This window comes from Balaenoptera borealis, assembly GCF_965194805.1.
Source record: "Balaenoptera borealis genome assembly, chromosome: 2".
Lineage (NCBI taxonomy): Eukaryota > Metazoa > Chordata > Mammalia > Artiodactyla > Balaenopteridae > Balaenoptera > Balaenoptera borealis.
The window spans coordinates 83468311-83490523 of record NC_138867.1 but is presented as its reverse complement, the minus strand read 5'-3'; the positions used below and the strand labels follow the sequence as shown (position 1 = coordinate 83490523).

The window sequence follows — 22213 nt, the reverse complement described above, 5'->3', positions numbered from 1 at the left end:
AATTTCCCACCTTCCCAGAGCTGTATTGTGTGTATGCATATCAGCATAGGTATAGATAGTTTTGGTTGGTTGGTTGCATGTGTAACCTGTTGTTCCCAGTTTGTTTGTTTGTTTCCCATTTTTCTTGTTAGATAGTAAGTTTGTTATGAGAGAGATAACTTACACCTGATCAGCTTGCAGAGGGCACTGCTAGTTCAGTGACCCCCTCAAGGATCAGACTGACCCAGGTATTATGTTCAAGTTGACCTCTAACTTTATAAAGCAAAGCATTATTTTCAGATAATATCTTCATTCAGCATTAGTTAGATTTTAAACTTTATTTTTCCTGAAAGTACTTTAAAGAAATAAAATGCTATCTTCTTTGTTTAATGATGTACAGAATGCATTATCACATGCAAACAGGAATCTCTTACTCCAAACAGTTGTGCTATTGAGGAGGAGGACAAGGTGCAGGTACATGGCATTATTGTCCTGTGAAGTGTAGTTCTGGAGAAAGTTATTTTTAATATCCCACAATATTTTTAAATAAGCCAGTGAAAAGTGCTCATGTTGTATCTTTGCCCATGTAATGGTAACTATACACAAATGCAGACACACACACAGTGTCATGCATTTCCTCTCCTAGAAGAAATATTCCCTCAGTGGCTGTTTGTATCATAAGTTAATCAATTAAATTAAATGCTGGGTTTTGTGGGATATCATACAAAATAGGAGCTTAAAGGGAAAAAATGAGGATAAGAAAATCAATTAAAGCCTTACTTCGATTCTCTAATTACTGATTAAATATTGAACTAATTTGTAAAATCTAGGTTTCATATTACCTAAATAACAGAAAACTGGACATAAGAGAAATAATTTTATTTCTTAATAAAAATGCCTAAAATCATAATTCAAATAATAGTGTTATGTCCACTTGATCAGTGTTTTCTATATGTGCAACCCTCAAGACACTTAGTCTATAGTTCCTCAATTAGCGAGTGCCATGTTGTAAGGAAGAGGCCAGGATAGAGAAACATGGGTGGTCAGTCACTCACTCAGGTTGAAAATATCATGCTTTTCTTGACTTGCAATCCTGTCTGATAGGGAAAATTCATAAAGGATAATAAAGTTCTTGTGATGTTAAAGATCTTGTCATACAGCTCCGGATAAACAAAAATGTAGTTTAATCTGGCATTGCTGTGTCAGTTATAAACCTTCTCTCACCTGGTAAGCATTAGAGACACTGTCCTATTGATATTAAATTCTATATTTTATATTTGGATGGCGTGACATATGCTAAATATTGGAAAGAGATGGAGTCAATGCTGCAGAGGAAAACCATCACCCAATATAGATTCCAGGGGTCTGAGGAGAGTTCATTGTAGGTGATATTGGATGAAGTTGTACGCCTTGCTATACTTTAGTTTTCTAAGTTAGAAACTGAGATTATTGTATGAACTATTCCTTTCTTCCTTAGAGTGTTACAACTTACCTACTCACAGAAACCACAGAATTGTCTCTACGAAGTCTCAGCCCTAAGTTTACCTCATGTATAATTACTTATCTAAAGGTTTGCTATAATATTTCAAGAATCTAGAGTTTTGAAGACATAATACGTCCTTTATATATCACTGTAGGTAAAGGAAAACAGGGTTAAAAAGCTCCCTTCATGCAATCTGTTTAAAAGTATCTTTGAATCCTTTCTTGGGTCTTTTTTTTTTTTTTTTTTACTTTGTGTTAGGTGTAAAATTATTGTAACAGTGCATATCTTACATTAAAGAATACAACTATTTAGTGGTGAAAATTGTTTTGGATTTTGCAAAATGATATATAAAGTGCTTTTCAATTTTCCTGCCTTTATTTTTCACACTTTTTGGATATTTTAGTCCCATGTATATTTACAAAAATGTACATTCTAATATCTGTATTGTCTATACTCAAGAATTTCATAAACTTAACAATTGTGGTTTTCTAATGAGAACCAAAAAAATCAGAACTTAACAATTGTGGTCTTCTAATGAGAACGAAAAAAATCAGATATTTCCTAATTTTAATGCTGAAAGGTGGTGGAGAACAAATCCTCATTCCGCCTTCCCTGGTCTTCTCTTCCCCCCAGGTAAGAATGATGGGGCGTTCTTTCATTCTCTGGGCTGTCTGTGGGTAGTAGGAAATGTCAGGCAGCCTGTCAGTACTGGTTTTCCATAGAAGAGGGATCTTGTCCAGCCTCATCTAAAGTAAACCTGGTCCCACAGTGTACTAGCTTTGATGTTATATAGAGAACACTGGGGGAGGGGTTAATTAACAGTTGCAATTGGCAACTGATATTTTTTGACCATCAAATGCCACTCCTCACTGTGCTTAAACAGAGATACTAGAAATAATGAGTATGACTTGAATGATTCAGAAATGGTTAACTAAGAGCTGCAAAACACTTTTTGTTGCTGTTGTTCTGGCTGGTTGGAATTCCCAGTTTAATTTTGTTTGTTTATTTCTCTCTTTCTACCTTCCTTTTCTGCATTCTGTCTTGTCCCCATCTTCTTCTAGCCTAGGCAACTTTGCTCGTTTTTCCTTTGTTAATCAACATCCTCAGTTCCTGCAGTGCTTGACCAATTCCCTTCTAATTTCCTCTTGGTTCATTCTTTTTTTCTTAAAATATAGGAACAGCAATGAAAGATCACTTAAAATATCCATTTAAATATATACATATTTATGTAAGTAAATCCTTGCTATTCAGATTGTGGTTCTGAACTACCAGCATTAACATCACTTGGAAGCTTGTTAGAAATACAGAATGTCAGAACTTGCACCAGACCTGCTGAGTCAGAATGTGCATTTGATCACAGTGCCCAGGTGATTCTTATGTGCATTAAGGTTTGCAATGTTCTGGAATTCTCAATATGCCTAAACAGTATGCTCTAGGGAAGCTGGGACTCGCCAACATGTCTGATTTAGTTAGCCTGTATCTTTAGGACCTAGTACCAAATTTGATACATTAAGGTATGTGCTATTTATTTATTGAATGAAAGAATTAATGTAGGAATTGAGAAAATTTTGGTTTGTGTTCATGTATTGTTGCCTTAGACACTGAATACAACATTGAATTCCAAAATTAATATGTAAGAGGAGTCATATATAAGGTCATTTATGGTCATTTAAACCCTTAAAATTAAAAAGAAAATACAGAAATATGATGAGTAGTATAGTGAAATGTCCTAGATATTGGGAATCAGAAAAGCTGGGTTCCTGACAATTACTAGAATCACTATGTTGTACACCTGAAACTAATATAACATTGTAAATCAACTATACTTCAATAAAAAATAAAATGAAAAAAAAATTAAGCAGGAAATGTAGTATTGGACAAATACCTTAGGTTCTAAACATGATTATTTCCAATGTCCAATGATATTAATAATAATAATAATAATAATAGGCCTATCATTTCAAAGTGATTTTCTAAGTATCAGATGGGAAATATAAATAGTAAAGAAATGCATAAACTGTAAATCTAAACTAATGTCAACTGATATTAAAGCACACCTTGCTTGAGTCAAATGTTGTAGTTGAAAGTTAAATTTATTACCACTTTTTCTAATAGCCATGACCATTGGCTAGAAATGCAAATTCTCTTTGTCTTATATAAACAAGAAGTCAAACCTTCCTCAAATTTATCAAATATATCAAACGTGTATATAGTTGACACTGAATAACATATTAGATAATATGAAATGTGAAGACACAGGAACACTACTCAGATAGGAGTGTCTATAAAATCTGAGTATATAAAATTAGAAAGAATTGTAGTGAAGAGATATATTTCTTCAGGAAACCAAAGTAATAAGATAAAAATGTTTTACTTTATGATGATCTAGCTTCCTAAGAGAAGGGATGAGATGTTTCACAAAAGAAAAGGATGGAAGAATTTACTTACCTTGACTGATACAATACATTTTTATAACTCAATGTTCGATTCTCCACTGGTGGATAATTTATGGCAAACTTTAAATCATCTTTTTTGACCTTCTATGAATGCTAACTCTTTTATAGCAAAATAGACTCTTCTCTGGGAGAGAAAAAATATGCCTACTTTTCTACGTGTTCACAAAAATGGCCTTATTTTTTTCCCTTGCAATCTCACTGAGAATGTTTGTCCTTAAATAAAATGTTTTAACTGCAAACAACTAAGTTTCTGGTAGGGAGACTGGTGCAGGCATTAGAAAGATATTTTAAAATTCTTATTAATTAAAATAACCACTTTATATTTTAGAAATACCAACATTGCTTATGTGATATTTGCTATGTATATTTTCTACCTTATTTTTACTTAATGGTTTATTCATATTTTTAATCTGAAGTTTTATAGTTTTAAAAAAACTAATTATCTTTGTCATTTCTATTGATTTTAACCATAAATTTCATATTCTGGGTAGAAATCAGAATTTCTATTTTATTCTAGTTATTTATGGTTTTTAAAATTTTACTGAAAACTAAATATGGAATTTGTTATGGATTGTGATGTGAGGTAAGGCTCTAACTTTTTCTTCCAATCATGTCACTCCTTGGATAAAAAGATTTTATCTACAAGAGATACTTTTTTTTTAAATGGAAATGACAATGACTTGACAAACTATTTTAAATTTTAAAACGTTGTTTTAAAATGACTATCCCATTTTCTAATTTTATTGATTTGAGTCCTCTTCCCTTTTTTCTTGATGAGTCTGGCTAAAAGTTTATCAACTTTGTTTATCTTTTCAAAGGACCAGCTTTTAGTTTCATTGATCTTCGCTATTGTTTTCTTTGTCTCTATTTATTTCTGCACTGATTTTTATGATTTCTTTCCTTCTACTAACTTTAGGTTTTGTTTGTTCTTCTTTCTCTAGTTGTTTTAGGTGTAAGGTTAGGTTGTTTATTTGAGATATTTCTTGTTTCCTGAGGTAAGATTGCATTGTTATTAACTTCCCTCTCAGAACTGCTGTTGCTGCATCCCATAGGTTTTGGATTGTTGTGGTTTCACTTTCATTTGTCTCTAGGTAATTTTTGATTTCCTTTTTGATTTCTTCAGTGATCCGTTGGTTGTTTTGTAGCATATTGTTTAGTCTCCACATGTTTGTGGTTTTTTTTAGTTTTTTTCTTGTAGTTTATTTCTAATCTCATAACGTTGTGGTCGGAAAAGATGCTTGATGTGATTTCAATTTTCTTAAATTTACGGAGGCTTGCTTTGTTTCCCAGCATGTGGTCAATCCTGGCGAATGTTCCATGTGCACTTGAGAAGAATGTGTATTCTGCTGCTTTTGGATGGAATGCTCTTTAAATCTCAATTAAGTCCATCTGATCTAATGTGTCATTTAAGGCCTGTGTTTCCTTACTGATTTTCCATCTGGATGGTCTGTCCATTGATGAAAGTGGGGTGTTAAATTCCCCCACTAATATTGTGTTACTGTCGATTTCCCCTTTTATGGCTGTTAGTATTTGCCTCATATATTGAGATGCTCCTGTGTTGAGTGCATATATATTTACAATTGTTATATCTTCTTCTTTGACTGATCCCTTGATCATTATGTAGTGACCTTCTTTGTGTCTTATAGTAGTCTTTATTTTTAAAATCTATTTTGTCTGATATGAGTATTGGTACTCCAGCTTTCCTTTGATTTCCATTTGCATGGAATACCTTCATCCGTCCCCTCACTTTCAGTCTGTATGTGTCCCTAGGTCTGAGGTGGGTCTCTTGTAGACAGCATATATACAGGTCTTGTTTTTGTATTCATTCATCCAGTCTATGTCTTTTGGTTGGAGCATTTAATCCATTTACATTTAAGGTAATTATCAGTATATGTATTCCAATTGCCATTTTCTTAATTGTCTTGGGTTTGTTTTTGTACATCTTTTTTCTTCCCTTCCTCTTTTATTCTCTTCTCCTGTGGTTTGATGACCACCTTTAGTGTTGTGTTTGGGTTGCTTTTTCTTTTTTGTGTGTGTATCTATTGTAGTTTTTGGGTTTGCTGTTCCCGTGAGGTTTTGATATAGCAGTCTATGTATGTACCAGGTTGTTTTAAGTTGCTAGTCTCTTTCCCGCCTAGAGGAGTTCCTTTAGCATTTATTTCAAAGCTGGTCTGGTGGTGCTGAATTCTCTTAGCGTTTGCTTGTCTGTAAAGCTTTTGATTTCTCCATCAAATCTGAATGAGAGCCTTGCTGGGTAGAGTATTCTTGGTTGTAGATTCTTCCCTTTCATCACTTTAAGTATATCATGCCGCTCCCTTCTGGCTTGCAGAGTTTCTGCTGAGAAATCAGCTGATAATCTTATGGGAGTTCCCTTGTATGTTATTTGTCATTTTTCCCTTGTTGCTTTTAGTATTTTTTCTTTGTTTTTAATTTTTGTCAGTTTGATTACTATGTCTCTTGGCATGTTCCTCCTTAGGCTTCCTGCCTGGAACTCTCTGCACTTCCCAGACTTGGGTTACTGTTTTCTAAAAATGCAGTATTATAAACAACTACAGTTTCTCATCTATCAATCTAACAAGGATATTTAAAATTCTTAGTATTCAGCATAAAGTTATACTGATGTTGGCACTCCTTTGAAATGCTTTTAAAAATATAGATTGATACAACTTTTCCAAAAATCAGGTTTATAATGTCCCCCAACCCTTAAAAATAGTAGATTCCTTTATTTACTATTTCCAGTTCTAGGAATCTACCCAAATGTGAACAGTTGTTGAAGTATAAATGCATTTTATAACACACAGCAAGAAAGGATGAGTAAATCATTGTACATCTGGATGATTAGTCATTCAACACATGGAAAAGAGGAATCTCAGGCAAAAGAACCAGTAAGCACAAAGACAAATGCTTTCAATGGTCTTATGATAAGGCAGTGTTTGGGACTATTCTACTATTAGGTTCATATTGAAGGACAATGTGGAAGGGGAAATGGCAGGGTATGTTGGCCTTAAATAATGAAGGATCGTTTCACCATGTTAAGGATTTACATGGTATCCTGTAGTCCAAGAGAGGTCCTTACAGTTTGTTGGTTTATTTGTTTGTTCTTGTTGGGGTTTTGTTGTTGTTCTTATTATAAGCATAAGAGGAATGTATAGGTATAGAAGCATGAGCATATTTGCAGATGGAAGGACCATGATAATACATAAATCAAAGATAAGAAAGAGAAAGAACACTCAATAAGGAAGATACTAGAGGAGGCAAATGTGATGAAATCCAAATCATAGGACAGAGTAAGATGATAAACTTCATACTAATGTAAAATATGGTAGAGATCATCCTTTCCTGACATCAAAGGAGCATTAGCAAATGGGCAGTTGGTCATTCCATAGATTTTCAAAATATACCTTCAGTTTTGGGTTTAAAGCATTTGTTATTTGTCTACTATTAAACTCATCTGTAAGTGGACATCAGCCCAAAATATGTACTCCAAAGCCAAACACAATTGAACTTTTCAGTACCTGTTGTTTTCAGGTGATACATAGCATAGCTTTGATCTTTCTTATAATTTTTTCATTAATTCCTTCACTCTTTTATTCACCTATTTATCAGGAAGATACAAAAATGGAGATCAATTCTTTACATCTGAGATGATTGTAGTCCTGTAAAGAAAATAAAGTAATGAACTGATAATGCACAAATTGCTTTATTAGAGGTACTCACAGAACTAGGCACTAACAATGAGGCAGAGAGGATACATAAGCTGGATGGTCAAGGATGATTTCCTGAGAGAAACAACACGAATTAAATTATGGTGAAAACTGAAGAAGTAAGGAAAGGAGAGAAAAGAGAGTGAGACCTAGTCCAAACTGGATCTATGATGCACCAAGGAACCTGGATGTAGGAATGAGTGGCTTTTCTGGGCCTGTGAGTAGTTTCAGTATGATGGAATAGAAGGTTGTGTGGGTCAAAAGAAGCAGGTAAGGCTGGAGAGGGAAGCTGACAGGTTATGCAGAGTCCATTGTATCTTGCTAAGGAGATTGGATCTAATTTATCAAGTAGTCTGTGGAGCCACTCAGGAGAGGAATGTCATGATCACATTTAAATTTCAGGAAGATTTTTAGGTGATCAATTACAAGGGGGACAAAGATGGGAATACTGAAAATAGTCTAAAGATGGAGATAATGTGGGGGAAAGTAAGATAGAGACAGTGGGCATAGACGGTGGAAGGCAATTTAAGAAAATCAAGAACTTTATGAAGTATATAATACATGGAAAGGGTAAATGATAGTGAATATAAATATGGCACGTTTTAAAGTGTAACATTTTTTGGATGATGGAAAATGAGTCTTGAATAATCCAAATTGGTTCCCTTTGGTTCCTCTGAAGAAGTTAGGCTTAGGTTAACAAACCACATTTTTCCATAGAACAGAGAGTCTAAGTGACTTTCCTGAGTGTATATGGTAAGTTGAAGAAGGAAGCAACAACAGAACTTTTTTCTCTCATACTCAAAGTCCAATACTTTATTTTCAAATGAAGATTGAAAACACTTATCTTTTAAATTAGAAATAGCAGTCAGTGCTGCACTAGAGTGTGAAGTTTTTAGTTGTATGTTTATTCTGAAATGTGAAGACCAGTGAGAAATGGTCTTAATTAGTGTACATTTCAAATTTTCGTGACTTAGCATGAAAGCCAGAAGAGGGAAGGCCATTTTAATGTCTGACATTTCCACAAACTACCAGCCATTCTTCAAAGTCTAGGCTAACAAAACAAATTGAACAACAAATAAAATCACACACACACAAAAACTGGTAACTGTGTGAATGGTAACTATGTGTGGCAATGATTTCACAATATGTACATATATAAAATAATCATGTTGTATACCTTAAACATACATAATGTTATATGTCAATTATATCTCAATAAAGCTAGGGGAAAAACAGTAAAAGATTAAATAAACACCAAGCTGACTTTATAACGTTTAGCATTTTCTCCAGTCGTGGTCTGTGGACCATCCTGTGAGAATTCCTTTCTTTTATTAAGCACTTACTATGTTCCAAAAATATATGTCAAAATATTCTAGAGACAGATCATCAACCAGGAGACTCATGACCTTTTCTCTCATGGGAGCTAACATCTTAATCAAATGTGATAACCCTTTAAATCAGGTAAATCTAGTTTCAAGTTCCATCTTATCCATCTAATTTATATTCAGTCTTAAGTGATTTATTTACTTCTCTAAGCCCCAGTTTCTTTATGTATAATATGAGGAAAATAATCTCTATCTTCCCTTTTTTGTGAGTATAGAAGTAAATGAGATAATGTGTGTGAAATTGTCTAGAATAAATCCAAGTATAAATCAGTTATTCAATAAATGTAAATTTTTCTTCCTTTTGATGGTTTAGGATTAACATATTGGTGGTATTGTATATTCATGGTAGTAAAATTGTATCTGTGACCCAGGTACACAGAAGATGTAAATATTTGCACTAAAATGGTCATTGTTGCTAAGCAGTATATATTCTCCCAAAGAGTGTAGTTGAAATAATACTCATGAGAGAGTTCAGAAACTTGGATCCTCTTGCTCGTATTGCCACTAAATATAGCTGTGTGACTTTGAACAAGTAATATAAACCATTTTGAGCTTCAGTTTTCCTGATATGCCAAATCTAGCCATTGAACTAGTTGGACTCCTAAATTCCTTTCTGGCTCTGAAACTCTATGACTCTATTTTCTTATGATTCAGTAGACAACTTTGGAATAGAGCCTGTCAACTTGCATTGTTGTGTGATTTTTTTTTTCTTTCTGGTTGCCATGTTCTATGAATAAATTTCCTTTTCATCAGTCAGCTTGTGGAAATAGCATTCTCTACTTAATACTGTATCCTCTAATCTGGCTTTTTGTTTCCTTTGGTCCAGGAGTGTTGCCTTTCCTCCTGATGTATGCAAGCCAATGTTAAGACTTAAAATCAGGGGAAGGGTATCACTTCTTAGCCAAAGAAAAACAAGACTAAGTTTTTGTCTGTTTGTTTATTTTTAATTTGGGTTGAAATATAGTTGATTTACAATGTCGTGTTAGTTTCAGGTGTACAGCAAAGTGATTCAGATATATATATACATATATATATATATATATATGTGTGTGTGTATATATATATGTATATATATATATATATATATATATATATATATATATATATATATATTCTTTTTTTACATTCTCTTCCACTCTAGGTTATTACAAGATATTGAGTATAGTTCCCTGTGCTATACAGTAGGTTCTTGTTGATTATCTATTTTATATATAGCAGTGTGTATATGTTAATCCCAAACTCCTAATTTATCCCTCCCCCCCCCTTTCCCCTTTGGTAACCATAAGCTTGTTTTCTATGGAACAAGACTACGTTTTAATGATTCATACGAATTATTGTAAGTATGATGAGGTCAGAGCCTTGGGAATTCACCATATGTACAAAATATATAAAGAAGAACCAGTGAATACAAGCATTATCAAAAGGGAGAGAAATTGTTTTATAGCAACTTCATTTAGCATAGTTTTGGGGAAAGGACCTTGACATTTTTCTGGGAGATAAGATCTCCTACTTCCCATATCTATTTCACTGGCATCCACCAAAATTCTTAGAACCACAGCTTGACTTATGCCATTACTGGAAACTTTTATTTAAAATATTTGAAGTCAGTATGGTACCAACTGTTAATAGTGATTATATTTTAGAGGGAGACTTACAAGTGTTCTATATTTGAAAAGTATTTTAACTTCTCTTTTTGTTAGTGTTTGTATGTGAACACAAATGCTGTTTTTAAATTGGAAATGAAAACAATTTTAATTTTGAAAATTATGTTAAAGTTCTGGAGTATAGATAAGAAGAGTGATATCTATGGGAGTTAGGAGATTTGGGGTCATGTTACAGCTCTAGCACTACCTGAGCGATATTAAGCAGGAAATATGTTTTTTGTTTAAACAAACACATAAAAATGCAACTTATAGTTTTGTAGTCTAGTTCTGAGTATTCTGTCATTAGTGTCAAGTGTAGTGTATGTGTGCGTGGGCGGGGCGAGAGGGAGAAAATGAATATGTATTTTGGACAGTGAAAATCATTTGAACCTGCGGTATCGTGCAGTAAATTTTGGACTCATCGTGTTTTAGATACAAAGTTGGATTTAAATCCCAGCTCTGAGGATTTGTAAACTGAATTTTTTTTCCTCATTTGTAGAATATGATTACTTATACTTAATTATATGGATGTTCTGTAAAGTTTGAATAACTTAGATATGTATAGTATCTTGCATAAGGTAGTAACTGATAGCTCTTCTTATGTTTAGTGAATTATATAAATGATCAGACTGAACAACATGGTCTTGAGTCAAAAGCATGTGATCCTATAAAGAATTGAGAGGGATTTTTCTATTGTGATTAAGAATTGTTTAGAAAAGCAGTTCAAAATTAGGGTCCCATAATTATTTCTTCAGTACTGGTATCCTTTGGCATAAATGTATGGCTCCTAAATATGACGATTTTAAAAAATAAAAAACATTTATTTGAAGTTTAAAAATGGAAGCAGTGGTTCCATTAATTTGTAGTCACATTAATTCAACAAGTATTTCTTCATTCAACAAACAATTATCAAGCAGCCACTAGATGACAAGTTCTGAGGGGCTCCACTGGGTATTAAGGATATAAAGATAAATTACATGGTCTGTTCTGTTTGGAGTTTGCAGTCTGATGGAGGAGACAGACATGGAGAGAGGAATAACAAAATAGTACAGTGACAGTAATAAGAGAACTAAGAACAAAGCATTGCTGCCAGGGAGACAGAAGGAACTAATTATAAAAATGAGTGAAACTAAGTTTTAAGGCAGTTCAGTTTGGGACAGGAAAATAATTCCCTTTCCAGGAATGTTGTATTTGTATGGATATTCTTGCCCTTATTCTTGGCATACATCATTTTACCGAAGCATTGTGTGAATGTGCCTTTCATGCTTTTTAAGCTTCGATGACTGAGATCATTAACAATAATCCTACTTACCTTTTAAACATGTACATACATTCACATTAGTGAAACAGATTGTATTTCTTGTTGTAATTTAAATAATTCCAACTTAAAAGGATGACTTTTTTCAATTTTTGTGTATTTTAGTTAGCACACCTTCTGAGAGTTAAATATTTTAACAACTACAGTTAAAATGCAGTTTTCAGCTTAACACATATTTATTAGTACCTTTTGTGTTCCTTAATTCACCTCCCAAAACACACACTGTATCAACTTTCTAATGAAACATGTTTAACATGTTTAACAGAACATACATGTTAAAAATAAAAATTGAAGTGTTTGTACAGGGAATCAGAAGATTTAGTGCAGAGCTCACAAACTGACAGCCTCAGGGCCCAAACCAGGTGGCAGATATGTTTTCTTTGGCATTTATCATCACAAGCCCATGAGAGCCTGTCTCCTTTAAATGGGGAAATAGCCCAGCAAAATTGCCCATTTTTCAGAGTTATGTTAACCTGTGGCCCAGGGGCCTGTGAATTTTCAGGACTTGATTTAAACACTCAGCAGCACTCCTAGAAGACTGAGAGATCAAATACCATTGTAAACAGGTTCTCAGTTCACCTACACAGAGTAACCGTCATTATTATTATGGTTAGCTTGACTAATTGCATTAAAGATATCAACCCTATACAAGCAACTAAATGTAATCAGGTTTCATACGTGGTAGAATAAAGATATAAGTAAATATTTTAGAACAGTGCAGCAGAAGCAATTAGTTCTGCCAAAGAAATCATGTGAAACATTGCAATGGATATTAACCTTTGAGTTTTAAGAAAAAATAGGACTTTTTGAGGTTGGAAGCTAGAGTGTCTTAGAGAGGTAGTCATTTCAGGCAGAGGTATCATCATAAATAAAGGGACACAGACAGAAAAGTACGTGGAGTAGTCTGATGCCATTGGGATCTAAGACAGGCAAACGTATAGAGAGAAAATTCTGGAAAGTAAGTGTAGGGGCAAATTATGAAAGCCCTTGGACTGATATCACTGAAGGTTTTTGGTTAGGATAGTGTTGTGGTCAAATGTGCATATTAATAAGATGATACCATCCTTGAAACAGAGAATGATCAAGCTGGAGTCCTTGTGTTACAGAACTGGTTAGAGCAATATTTTTCAGTACTGTTTAAATAAAAATGCATAGCAAGAAATACAACTTACATCATGATATACTCTTGCTATTGCTTCCTCAGCTACTATTACTACACACACATGTAAATCTGAAATAAATTTCCATAAAATTATGTGCATGGAACACTGTCATTTTCTATTATAGACCGTTTTGTTCTTTTTCATTCTTTAAAAATTGCAGATCAATTCATGATCCACCAATTGTTCCAGCTAACAGTTTGAAAAATAATTAATTAGGAAATTATTCCAATGATAGTTCAAAAAAACATGGTGGTACCTAAGCTGAGAAAATATCAATAGAAATAGAGAAGAGAGAATATATTCAGGAGGAATTTTCTGAGATGAATTTTTAGGGCTTTGTGATGAACCAGATAAGGAAGATAAAAGAATTATGGAGATCAAAGCCTTTCCACCAGTCAAAATGTTATTTTCTACTAAACAAAGTATGAGAAAGATCCACTTAGAATAAATATGATGTAATGAATGTGAAGTTGCCTTGGCCTACCTTGTGATATTAGACAATGAAACATTCATTTTTATCCACTCATGATATGATACTTTTCTGAATGCTTGATGGTATCAGAATACCTAACTCTTCTGAATATTATACCAACTGTCTTTCCAGGACCAAGTGTCAAGTAAATTATATATACTAAATTAGAAATCATTTTTCAGTCTTGGATTATACTTTCAAAAAAATGAAAAGAAAAAATATATTTATAGTTTAGAGCGACAAATCAAAAATATTTTTGTTTTCTTAAACAAGAAAGTTAAATGTCAACGCACTGTTACTGTGACAGGTTTGCTGGTGTAATCACTAAAAGTTAGAAAACTCAGGTATGTTTCCCACAGCCACTGTGATGACCGCATTGTACTTAGTTTATTAACACCAAGAATTGCAAAGAGAAAATGTTATAGTTCTTCTGCCTGGGTTTTCTGGCATGGGTAATTAAAGTATCAGCCATAATATTTCATGAATGCTGTTTCTTTCCTTTTAATGTACAACATAATTTTTAAGAACGTAAATTCCATGCTGAATCAGTTCTCTTCCCTCTGTAAAACAGTAGTAACTGCTCAGCAACCACTGATCAATGGAGTAGTCCAGTTCCCTGACTAGGACAAGAGTACTTGAAAATACATTCTAAGATCTTGCTTCGTTTCCCACCCCCTTGTCTGAAATATCCCAATAATGAATTTTTACCCGAGACAATGAACAGGGAATTTCTCAACAGCTGCCAGAATTTCCTCTTCATACCCCCTTCAGAAAAGTAGAAATGATCCTTCATTTTTAATTACAAAGGAAGGATTTAGAGGGTTTCCTTAATATTCCTTTATTTGCATTTTCCAGAAACTTGACATTTATAATAATTCAAATAAATATTAGTCTTGCTACTATATATATTCACTTTTGTGAAAAAGAAAACAATCACATGCATGCAAGTTTATTTGATTTAATCACAATATATCCATTCCTTGGCATACCTTTCCCTCTCCCCCCCCAAAAACTAAGTTATTGAATAATATCTGTGCAGTTGTAGCAAATTTGCCCAATAACTCTATTTTGATTTTGACTGAAGTGTGGGAATGACATAGTCTAACATATTTCTCTGGTATTTGGATCTTCGTTTTCTAGAATGAGTTTAATTTTTTTTTCATTCTGTGATTTCCGTAGAAATAATATGACACTGTTCTTCTCACCCTTGCCAAATACGTAAACAAATCTGGGTTTGTGAAAAACGTCTCTCTTCTGTTTAATCACTTAGTTATTTTCATGATATGTGTCATTTTTGTATTTATTTCTATCAACTTGAGGATTTGTTTACTTTGTTTACTACATAATGGTATACAACATATAAGTCATCTGTTAACCCTAGGCTTCATATTTCAAAAAGTCACATCAATTAGATATTCAATCCTTTTACCAGCATTTTTTGAAAATCCTTTCCCTCAAGAGATCTGAAATATAAGTATTATTTTTATGTGTTAGATACCTAAAAGCCCTTTGTTTAATAACTGCTCAGGATTTGGGGAATGTCATGGCTGAATGGACTTGTATAATATGCTTAAGACCAAATGGTAAGGCATTCTTTCTCTTACAGGAAGGTTGGGGTGAAACATGAACATACAGACATTTTTCGCTGATTCTGAAAGAAATCAATGTATAAGTAGTGTCAATTAAAACTCTTGTCCTGGAGTCATTTTTAAATAGTTATGCTTTTATTTTATATGTGCTACGTCCATGGACATGTTTCCTAATCACCTTGACCTAGTTCCTTACCTCTAAGGGGAGATAATACTACTCCTTACCTCAAAGTATTGCAAAATTATTGGTTTCGGGTCTAGTATCCTCACCTCAAGAAAGTCAAAGAGGCTCATAGGTTGCATGTTTCAGCTTCCCCTAGAAGTTTTGAGAGGGTAACCACAAAGCCTAAAACAAAACCAGGTATTAGAGATTCTTTGTTCTCTTTCTTGGCTCTTCAAGCTCAAAAACAGGCTGGGAGCAGATAGGAACCATATGCTTCCTCTGAGGGCAGAAAAGAGAAGAGGTTATCTCTCATTTCATAGTCAGTTGACAAATGTGGTTCCATTGGCAACGATGGTTTGGGCTGAGGGATTTCAGTGTTAGTAAAGAGAAACACACAATGAGATTGGCCAACAAAAAAAAGGATGTGTTTGGAAAATTGTGTGATGGGAACTTGTCTGAACATTAACTAATGGTGAGAAAGAATAGAGATAAGGCTGTAGTGCACTCAGTATTGTTCCCTTCTCATTTAATCTATGTTGTATGTGTAAAGAAGTAATTAACCATCTCCTATATCACAGTACATGCTGTCGTACCTCAGTATCTCAGATGACTAGTTCTGTAGGTAGCACAAATGTTTAACACGCACTGTGGGATACATAAGCATGTGGCTAATTGAATGAGTATTATCTTATTGCTATTACTAATAATAATTGTCAAGATCATATTTTGGCCAGGTTCTATCATTGTAAACTAGCACAAATAGTAAGATAGCTGGAAAAAGAGTTCTGAGTACTGTGAAGTATTTGCGCAATGAACTCTCAAAGCATATCTGTTGAGCTATTGAAAGAGGGACCTCCTAGTTGCTTACACTGTCGAGCCATGACTTAAGGGACATGCAGAGAATACTAACAAATCTAAGAGATATGTCTTGCTAGAGAACTGAGTGGTCTTGAGCACATGAAATAAACACACATACATGAAATAAACACATCTTTCCTTAAATAATTAAGTGAATTAAAATTTATTAAAAACATTTTATATGGCTGTGAAATAGATGAAAGTGCCTTCAGTTCTGCATAAAAGGAATGCTGGGAGGCACATCTAGTTTGAGATCACAGAAGAAATTTCAGAGGTCTAGAGCAGGGGTCCGCAACCCCTGGGCCATAGACCGCTACTGGTCCGCGGCCTGTTAGGAACCAGGCCACACAGCAGGAGGTGAGTGGCAGTCGAGCAAGCAAAGCTTCACCTGCAGCTCCCTATCTCTCCCTATCGCTCCCCATCACTCTCATTACCGCCTGAACCATCCTCCCCCTCACCCCATCTGTGGAAAAATTATCTTCTACGAAACCAATCCCTGGTGCCAAAAAGGTTGGGAACCACTGGTCTAGAGTACAAGTGGAGCTAGCTGCCTTCCCAAGGATTTTTAATCAGTGATGGAAAATAAAAACAAACAAATTGAAAATCGGGCAGCTTAGAGTAAACAGGGAGTTTGGCCAACAGACCTAATTCTGTGTATATGTGTTCATGTTTTTGATATGTCAAAATAGTTGGTCAGTACAAAAATTTAATTTGGCTAAAGAAACAGAACTTGAGTGTATTAAATATTCTCGTGCACTCGGCAGTTTTGACTCACAGATACCCATCATTTAAAAATTGGGCACTTCACTTTTATGAGATTAAGAATAACATGTGAAATAATGCTTCATAAATGCTTGCTACACATTCTGGATACTTTTGATGATTGTAATCCCTGAGAAGATTTTTTAAAAAGGAAAGTGAAGAACGTGTGATTGCAAATCTATTTATAATCTTGCTCAATCAGCAGTATTGCTACTAGTAACGCTGTGAAGTTCACAACAAGTCTACTGAATTGCTGGAGTGTAACACAGCTGGTTGGTTATTTTGGCTTCCTTAATGCTTGCCCTGATTATGTGACATTCAGCTAATTATATGACTAGATATCTAACTCAACCACAGAGAAGTTAATTTGCTGGCCACATGTGGACATGATGTTAATCTTTCCTTCCAGTGAAAAATTAGACATCGTCACTCCAAGGAAAATGAACAAGCAGTCTGTGGAGCCAGCATAGTTCATATTTTACAGTGTGTCCTTCTGTCATGCTATTTCCAGTACCTCTGTTTCCATCCCTCACAAAGTCTGGTTGGGCTGTGCTTAGGTCATAAAAACTTTACGGTAAAGCTCAGGTGGATTGATTACTCTTTGATCTCCTGGTGCTCTTTCAGTTTACATCACAGCCATTTAGCATTCTTTGACTACACCAAATATATTGGTTCCTCTCCTAGATCCAACCCTATTCTTCAGAAATATTGTTATTCTGTTCGTTTCCTTTTGCTTCCAAGGTGGAAAGTCCGTCTTTCAGCACCCAATTTTATTGATGACTATCTTATTAGCTCTTAAATGGCACATGGCCAGACAATCCTGTTTCAGAAAAATGCTGAATCAGTCCTAAAAGAGTGGGTGTTAGCAAACATGGGTGTGGAGGGGCTTTTAAATATGTCATAAGAAAAAGTAATGAAAAGCATGAAGTAATGAAGTGATTTTTTTTTTCCTGAAAAGATAATTCAGTGGGATGCTATTTTGGCTTTCTTTAACAGGGTTGGCTCTGATTATTTTTACAATTATAGAGAAAATGAAGTATAGATATTTTTTCCTATGGTAGAAATCCTCTGAAAAGAATCGCTGAGGAATTATTACAGCAAGAAGATCTGTCTGAAGTCATCTCCCATGACAGGAACATGTTAACTGTCATGTTAACAAGTGTTCTTTATTTTTTACCTGAGGAAGGAGAAGTGTTTGTACCAATGTTGTTCAGAAAGCATTTCCTCACAGTATCCAAATTCATCTTCTAATCAGCTTGCTTAGAATTTTAGACTATTTTTAAAGTTGGTGTGGAGCACATTTTAGGACTTTAAAAATTATCATGTCCTCAGTCTTCCATGAGTTCCACTGTAAAATGTTCAGTTTGCTTCTGTTCACATGTAGCTGTTCTTTCCCAGGGCAGTCCCATTCCTAATATTCTTACTGTGAGGGGAGTGAATAATAACTAATCTCCAGTAGTGCATGGATCATGGATAGAGACAAATAAATACTCTATCATATAATATAGTGGGTATAATTAAAGTTATATAACTTGAAAAGATTATTTCTAAATAATATGTGTTAACTTTTATTTGTTTTCTCTCAGTAGGTTATCCTAGATAACATAGACTTTGCTTAATTGTGTGAGATGAAAGATACTTGTTGCGTTATATAAATGTTGTCAGAGATCTAGGAAGTAATAAGATATATTAATTAAGAGAGATAAGGAAGGATATATAAACCAGTAATTTTAATAGCAGAGCACACACTTTACTTTCTAATTAAATTTAACTTGTTTGAGAATTTAATTAGTGTGGCAAAATGCACAAGGAAGAGAAATGTGAGAAACTTTCATAATGCAGTCAAACCTGCAAAAATGCAGAATGAGGAAATTAGTTTCTCTTCCCTTCCCTTGAAAGGCTGATATAAACAACGAAAAAGAAAAGAAAAAAATCTGTGTGTGTGTGAGTGTTTTCATGAATGTATAGATTCAACTGATTTTTTTCCAAATTAGTAAACTCTTGTTTGTTAAAAATCTAATTTTTCACTTATCAACTAATTAAAATGTGCCCTTTTTAGCAAGTTAAAATATTGTAAAATTAAAAAGCTATTTTTTAAGTTACATCAAATCCACAGGTCTATGTGACAGAATCAAAGAAGCATCACAAATTGGTTAAAGGCAAAATTCAAGGTGCTTTCCAAAGCTTCCTTGTAATACAAGAATGAAATCAGGTTACGAGAATAAAATCTGACCCAGGTACTTTCTGAGGCCCTGGAGCTTTGGTAGTGAGAACAGGGCAACAAATTCTGTCCCTCCTCCACAAAGGCACATGGCCTCTTAGTAGGGAAAACAGGCATTTTGAGGAACAGAAAGATATTTGATCCTATAGTAGAGGCTTTTCTGCGTTAGTTAACATCTCAAAAAGGCATATTAAATGTGATAACTCCATTTTTCTCCCTTTTCCTTCACATTTAGGCCTATAGAAGGCAATTACAAATATGTATGTGGAAAACGTCATAAGGAGTTATATTTTTCCTTTAACCTCAGGGTACAGAAAAGCCATCTCCATTTACTTATGTTCATAAGCTTGTCGAAATGACTTAAGCTTGACAAGTGGTGCAGATTGGAGTATCAGGTCAAGTGTGTTTTACTTACTTACGGAACAGCATGTGGTTTAGACTGCCTACTACATGGCAGAGCTCTTGTGAATTTACCATCATAAATTCACCTATTAGGAATTCATATCATGTGGTTTTATGAAGATAACAGCAATGAGTATTCTTCGACAGCAGAGTGAATTAATATAAATGACAATTTGAGCCCCATTACTAGGAGTGCACATCTTTATTGAAGACAGCATTCCTGAATGTGTGGTGACTTACTGAAAATGTAATTTTACCAGGCAGATTATTTTTTTTTATTTCCACCTGGTGAAAAAAAAAAAAATGCTCACTCCCCATTCTTCTTTTCATGCACACCATTTTAGGAGTGACTGTTTCATATTTACTTTTCATTTGTCCATTAATTTTTTCCTCTTCAGGTGTAATCTAGCCCCTGTGGTGGAGTTTGCTGCAGATGTGGGAACTAAATCAGATTTTATTACCATGAATCCATCAGTTGTACAAAGAGCATTTGGAGGCTTTCGGAATGAGAGTGACAGAGAAAAATTTGTGCATAGACTTTCCATGCTGAATGACAGTGTCCTATGGATCCCTGCTTTCATGGTCAAAGGAGGAGAGAAGCACGTGGAGTGGGTTAATGCGTTAATCCTTAAGAATAAACTGAAAGTGCGAACTGCCTATCCGTCACTGAGACTTATTCATGCTGTCAGAGGGTAAGTGTCTGGAAAGGACCAGTCTGTCCTTGGCACATGGTACACATAACTACACTTTTTCCCTAGACAGGAAGGAGCCTCAGTAACTTCCCAATGGATATATGTTTCCATTGTTTTATAATGGCTGCTCTGTTTACCAACTTGAATTTCATTTACGTGCTGTATTATTTTAGCTCATTCCCTTTCTTGAAAAAGCAAATATTTGAACTTGGCACTTATTTATATCTGCTCATGAAGAAACTACTGATTTTTATATTTTGCTGTGTTAAAGAGTAATAAGAATTCATAGTATAATTCATGAATTTGGGGTAAAAACTACCAACAGAAGTGCTAAATGGCTAGTGGGCAATATTGTGGAAGCTTAAACGTTAGATGTATTTAAGGAGCAATTAAGTCCCATCTGTAGTTAAGAGGCCAACTAGTGGTAGAGAAGGCTGGCTGAGATAATATGCCTTAATGCTTCCCCCCAGAAGTCATAGATGACATTTTTATGAATTAAGTCAACATTTCCCTTTTATTAATACAAGCTCAAAAGAAAGACCTAAGAAGTAGACTCTTGTTTAAAAGTTGTAAATGGCCAAAAGGCTAAATTCAGTCATGCATACGTATAAGTGTGTGAGATATGTAACAAAAAGATAAGCAATACTGTATATTTATTAGATATCTCCTTAATGTCAAATGCTGTAGATTCGCAATGGAAGAGCTGATCACTGCTTTAAAGGAATGCATAGGCTTTATGGTAGAAACAGAGGCATGTATAGCTAGGTAAGGTATAAACAAATGGTAAGGGGGTATATTGTCCGAAGTGTAGAATTTGTTCCTCAGGTTAGCAAAGAAGTCCTAAAAAATCTAACATTTGAACTAAACTTTTAAAGCAGAAAATGATTTTAAAGAACTTTAAAGCGATTCTCAGGGGGAAAAAGAGAGGGAGAGAGAGAAGAAACCAGAAGGAAATGTATTGCATCATTAGAGCAAACTGAGGCAAGAAAATAATTATTTACACTGTAGACTTGTGGAATAATGGAGTCCATTGTGGTGCATTGGAATACAAAGTTGGAAAAATACCTTGTGATCTGGTTGGGAAGATAATCATGAAGCACAATTAGATGTGTGAATTTAGGAGAGTAAATCTTGTAACTACAGACTCTGTTGACAAGCAGAGGTGCTAGAGATATGAAGGCCATTTAGGCTTTTGATTAATTTACTCATAAGATGATAAAGACATAGGGCAAAATCAGTGGACATAAAAAGGATAGGCAAGTTCAGGGGACCAAGTAAATACAATGGCTAGAAGTCCTAAAAGAAAAAGCTTTCAAAACCCAGAGTTAAAAATAGTTTGCTTTATATACTGTCACTGGGACTGGACTAAGGTGTTTTCATTTTGTTTTGTTTTGTTATTGAGATATTTTCCTCAAGGATTTACCATTTCCTTGTTTAAACCTTGAGACAGTTTTTTGAATTGTTATTCTGCACGCAACTAAATTGCATTCTTATAATTAGATCCTGGTTATTCAACATTCATTCTCTTGACATTTGGCATGAATTTTCAACAAAGTAACATAAAGTAATGCATTTGGAAGATAAGCAATTTTTTTAAGCAACAGAGTCCTGAAATTACAATTTGCGGCTGAAAAAAAAAAGGTGCGTTCCTGATAGAGAGCAGCTTCATAACGTGTTGTTCTAAGAACACATCTTTTTAATTTTTTAAAGTTTTTATTGATTACATGTACTGCAGATATTTTTCCCAGTCTGGTGTGCCTTTTCACTCTCGTAATGCTGTCTTTTGATGAACAAGAGTTTAATTTTTAAAAAATCTAATTTGTCTATATTTTTTCTTCTTTTAAAAATTGTGGTAAAGTTTACACATAACATATAATTTACCATCTCAACCATTTTTAAGTGTACAATTTAGTGCTTTTAAGT

The 22213-nt window shown here is 34.2% G+C and overlaps 1 protein-coding gene across 2 annotated transcripts in view; it reads left to right on the top strand.

Moving 5' to 3' along the window:
• The window catches only part of ST8SIA4 (ST8 alpha-N-acetyl-neuraminide alpha-2,8-sialyltransferase 4), a 103592-nt gene that overhangs the window by 18213 nt on the left and 63166 nt on the right, over window positions 1-22213 (top strand). The window contains exon 4 of one of the 2 annotated variants that reach the window (XM_082378358.1): window positions 19997-20290. The exons of the other annotated variant lie outside the window; for it this stretch is intronic. Within the exon in view, the coding sequence (XP_082234484.1) occupies window positions 19997-20290 (294 nt within the window). The remainder of the gene's footprint in view (window positions 1-19996; window positions 20291-22213) is intronic. 2 annotated transcript variants of the gene reach the window in all.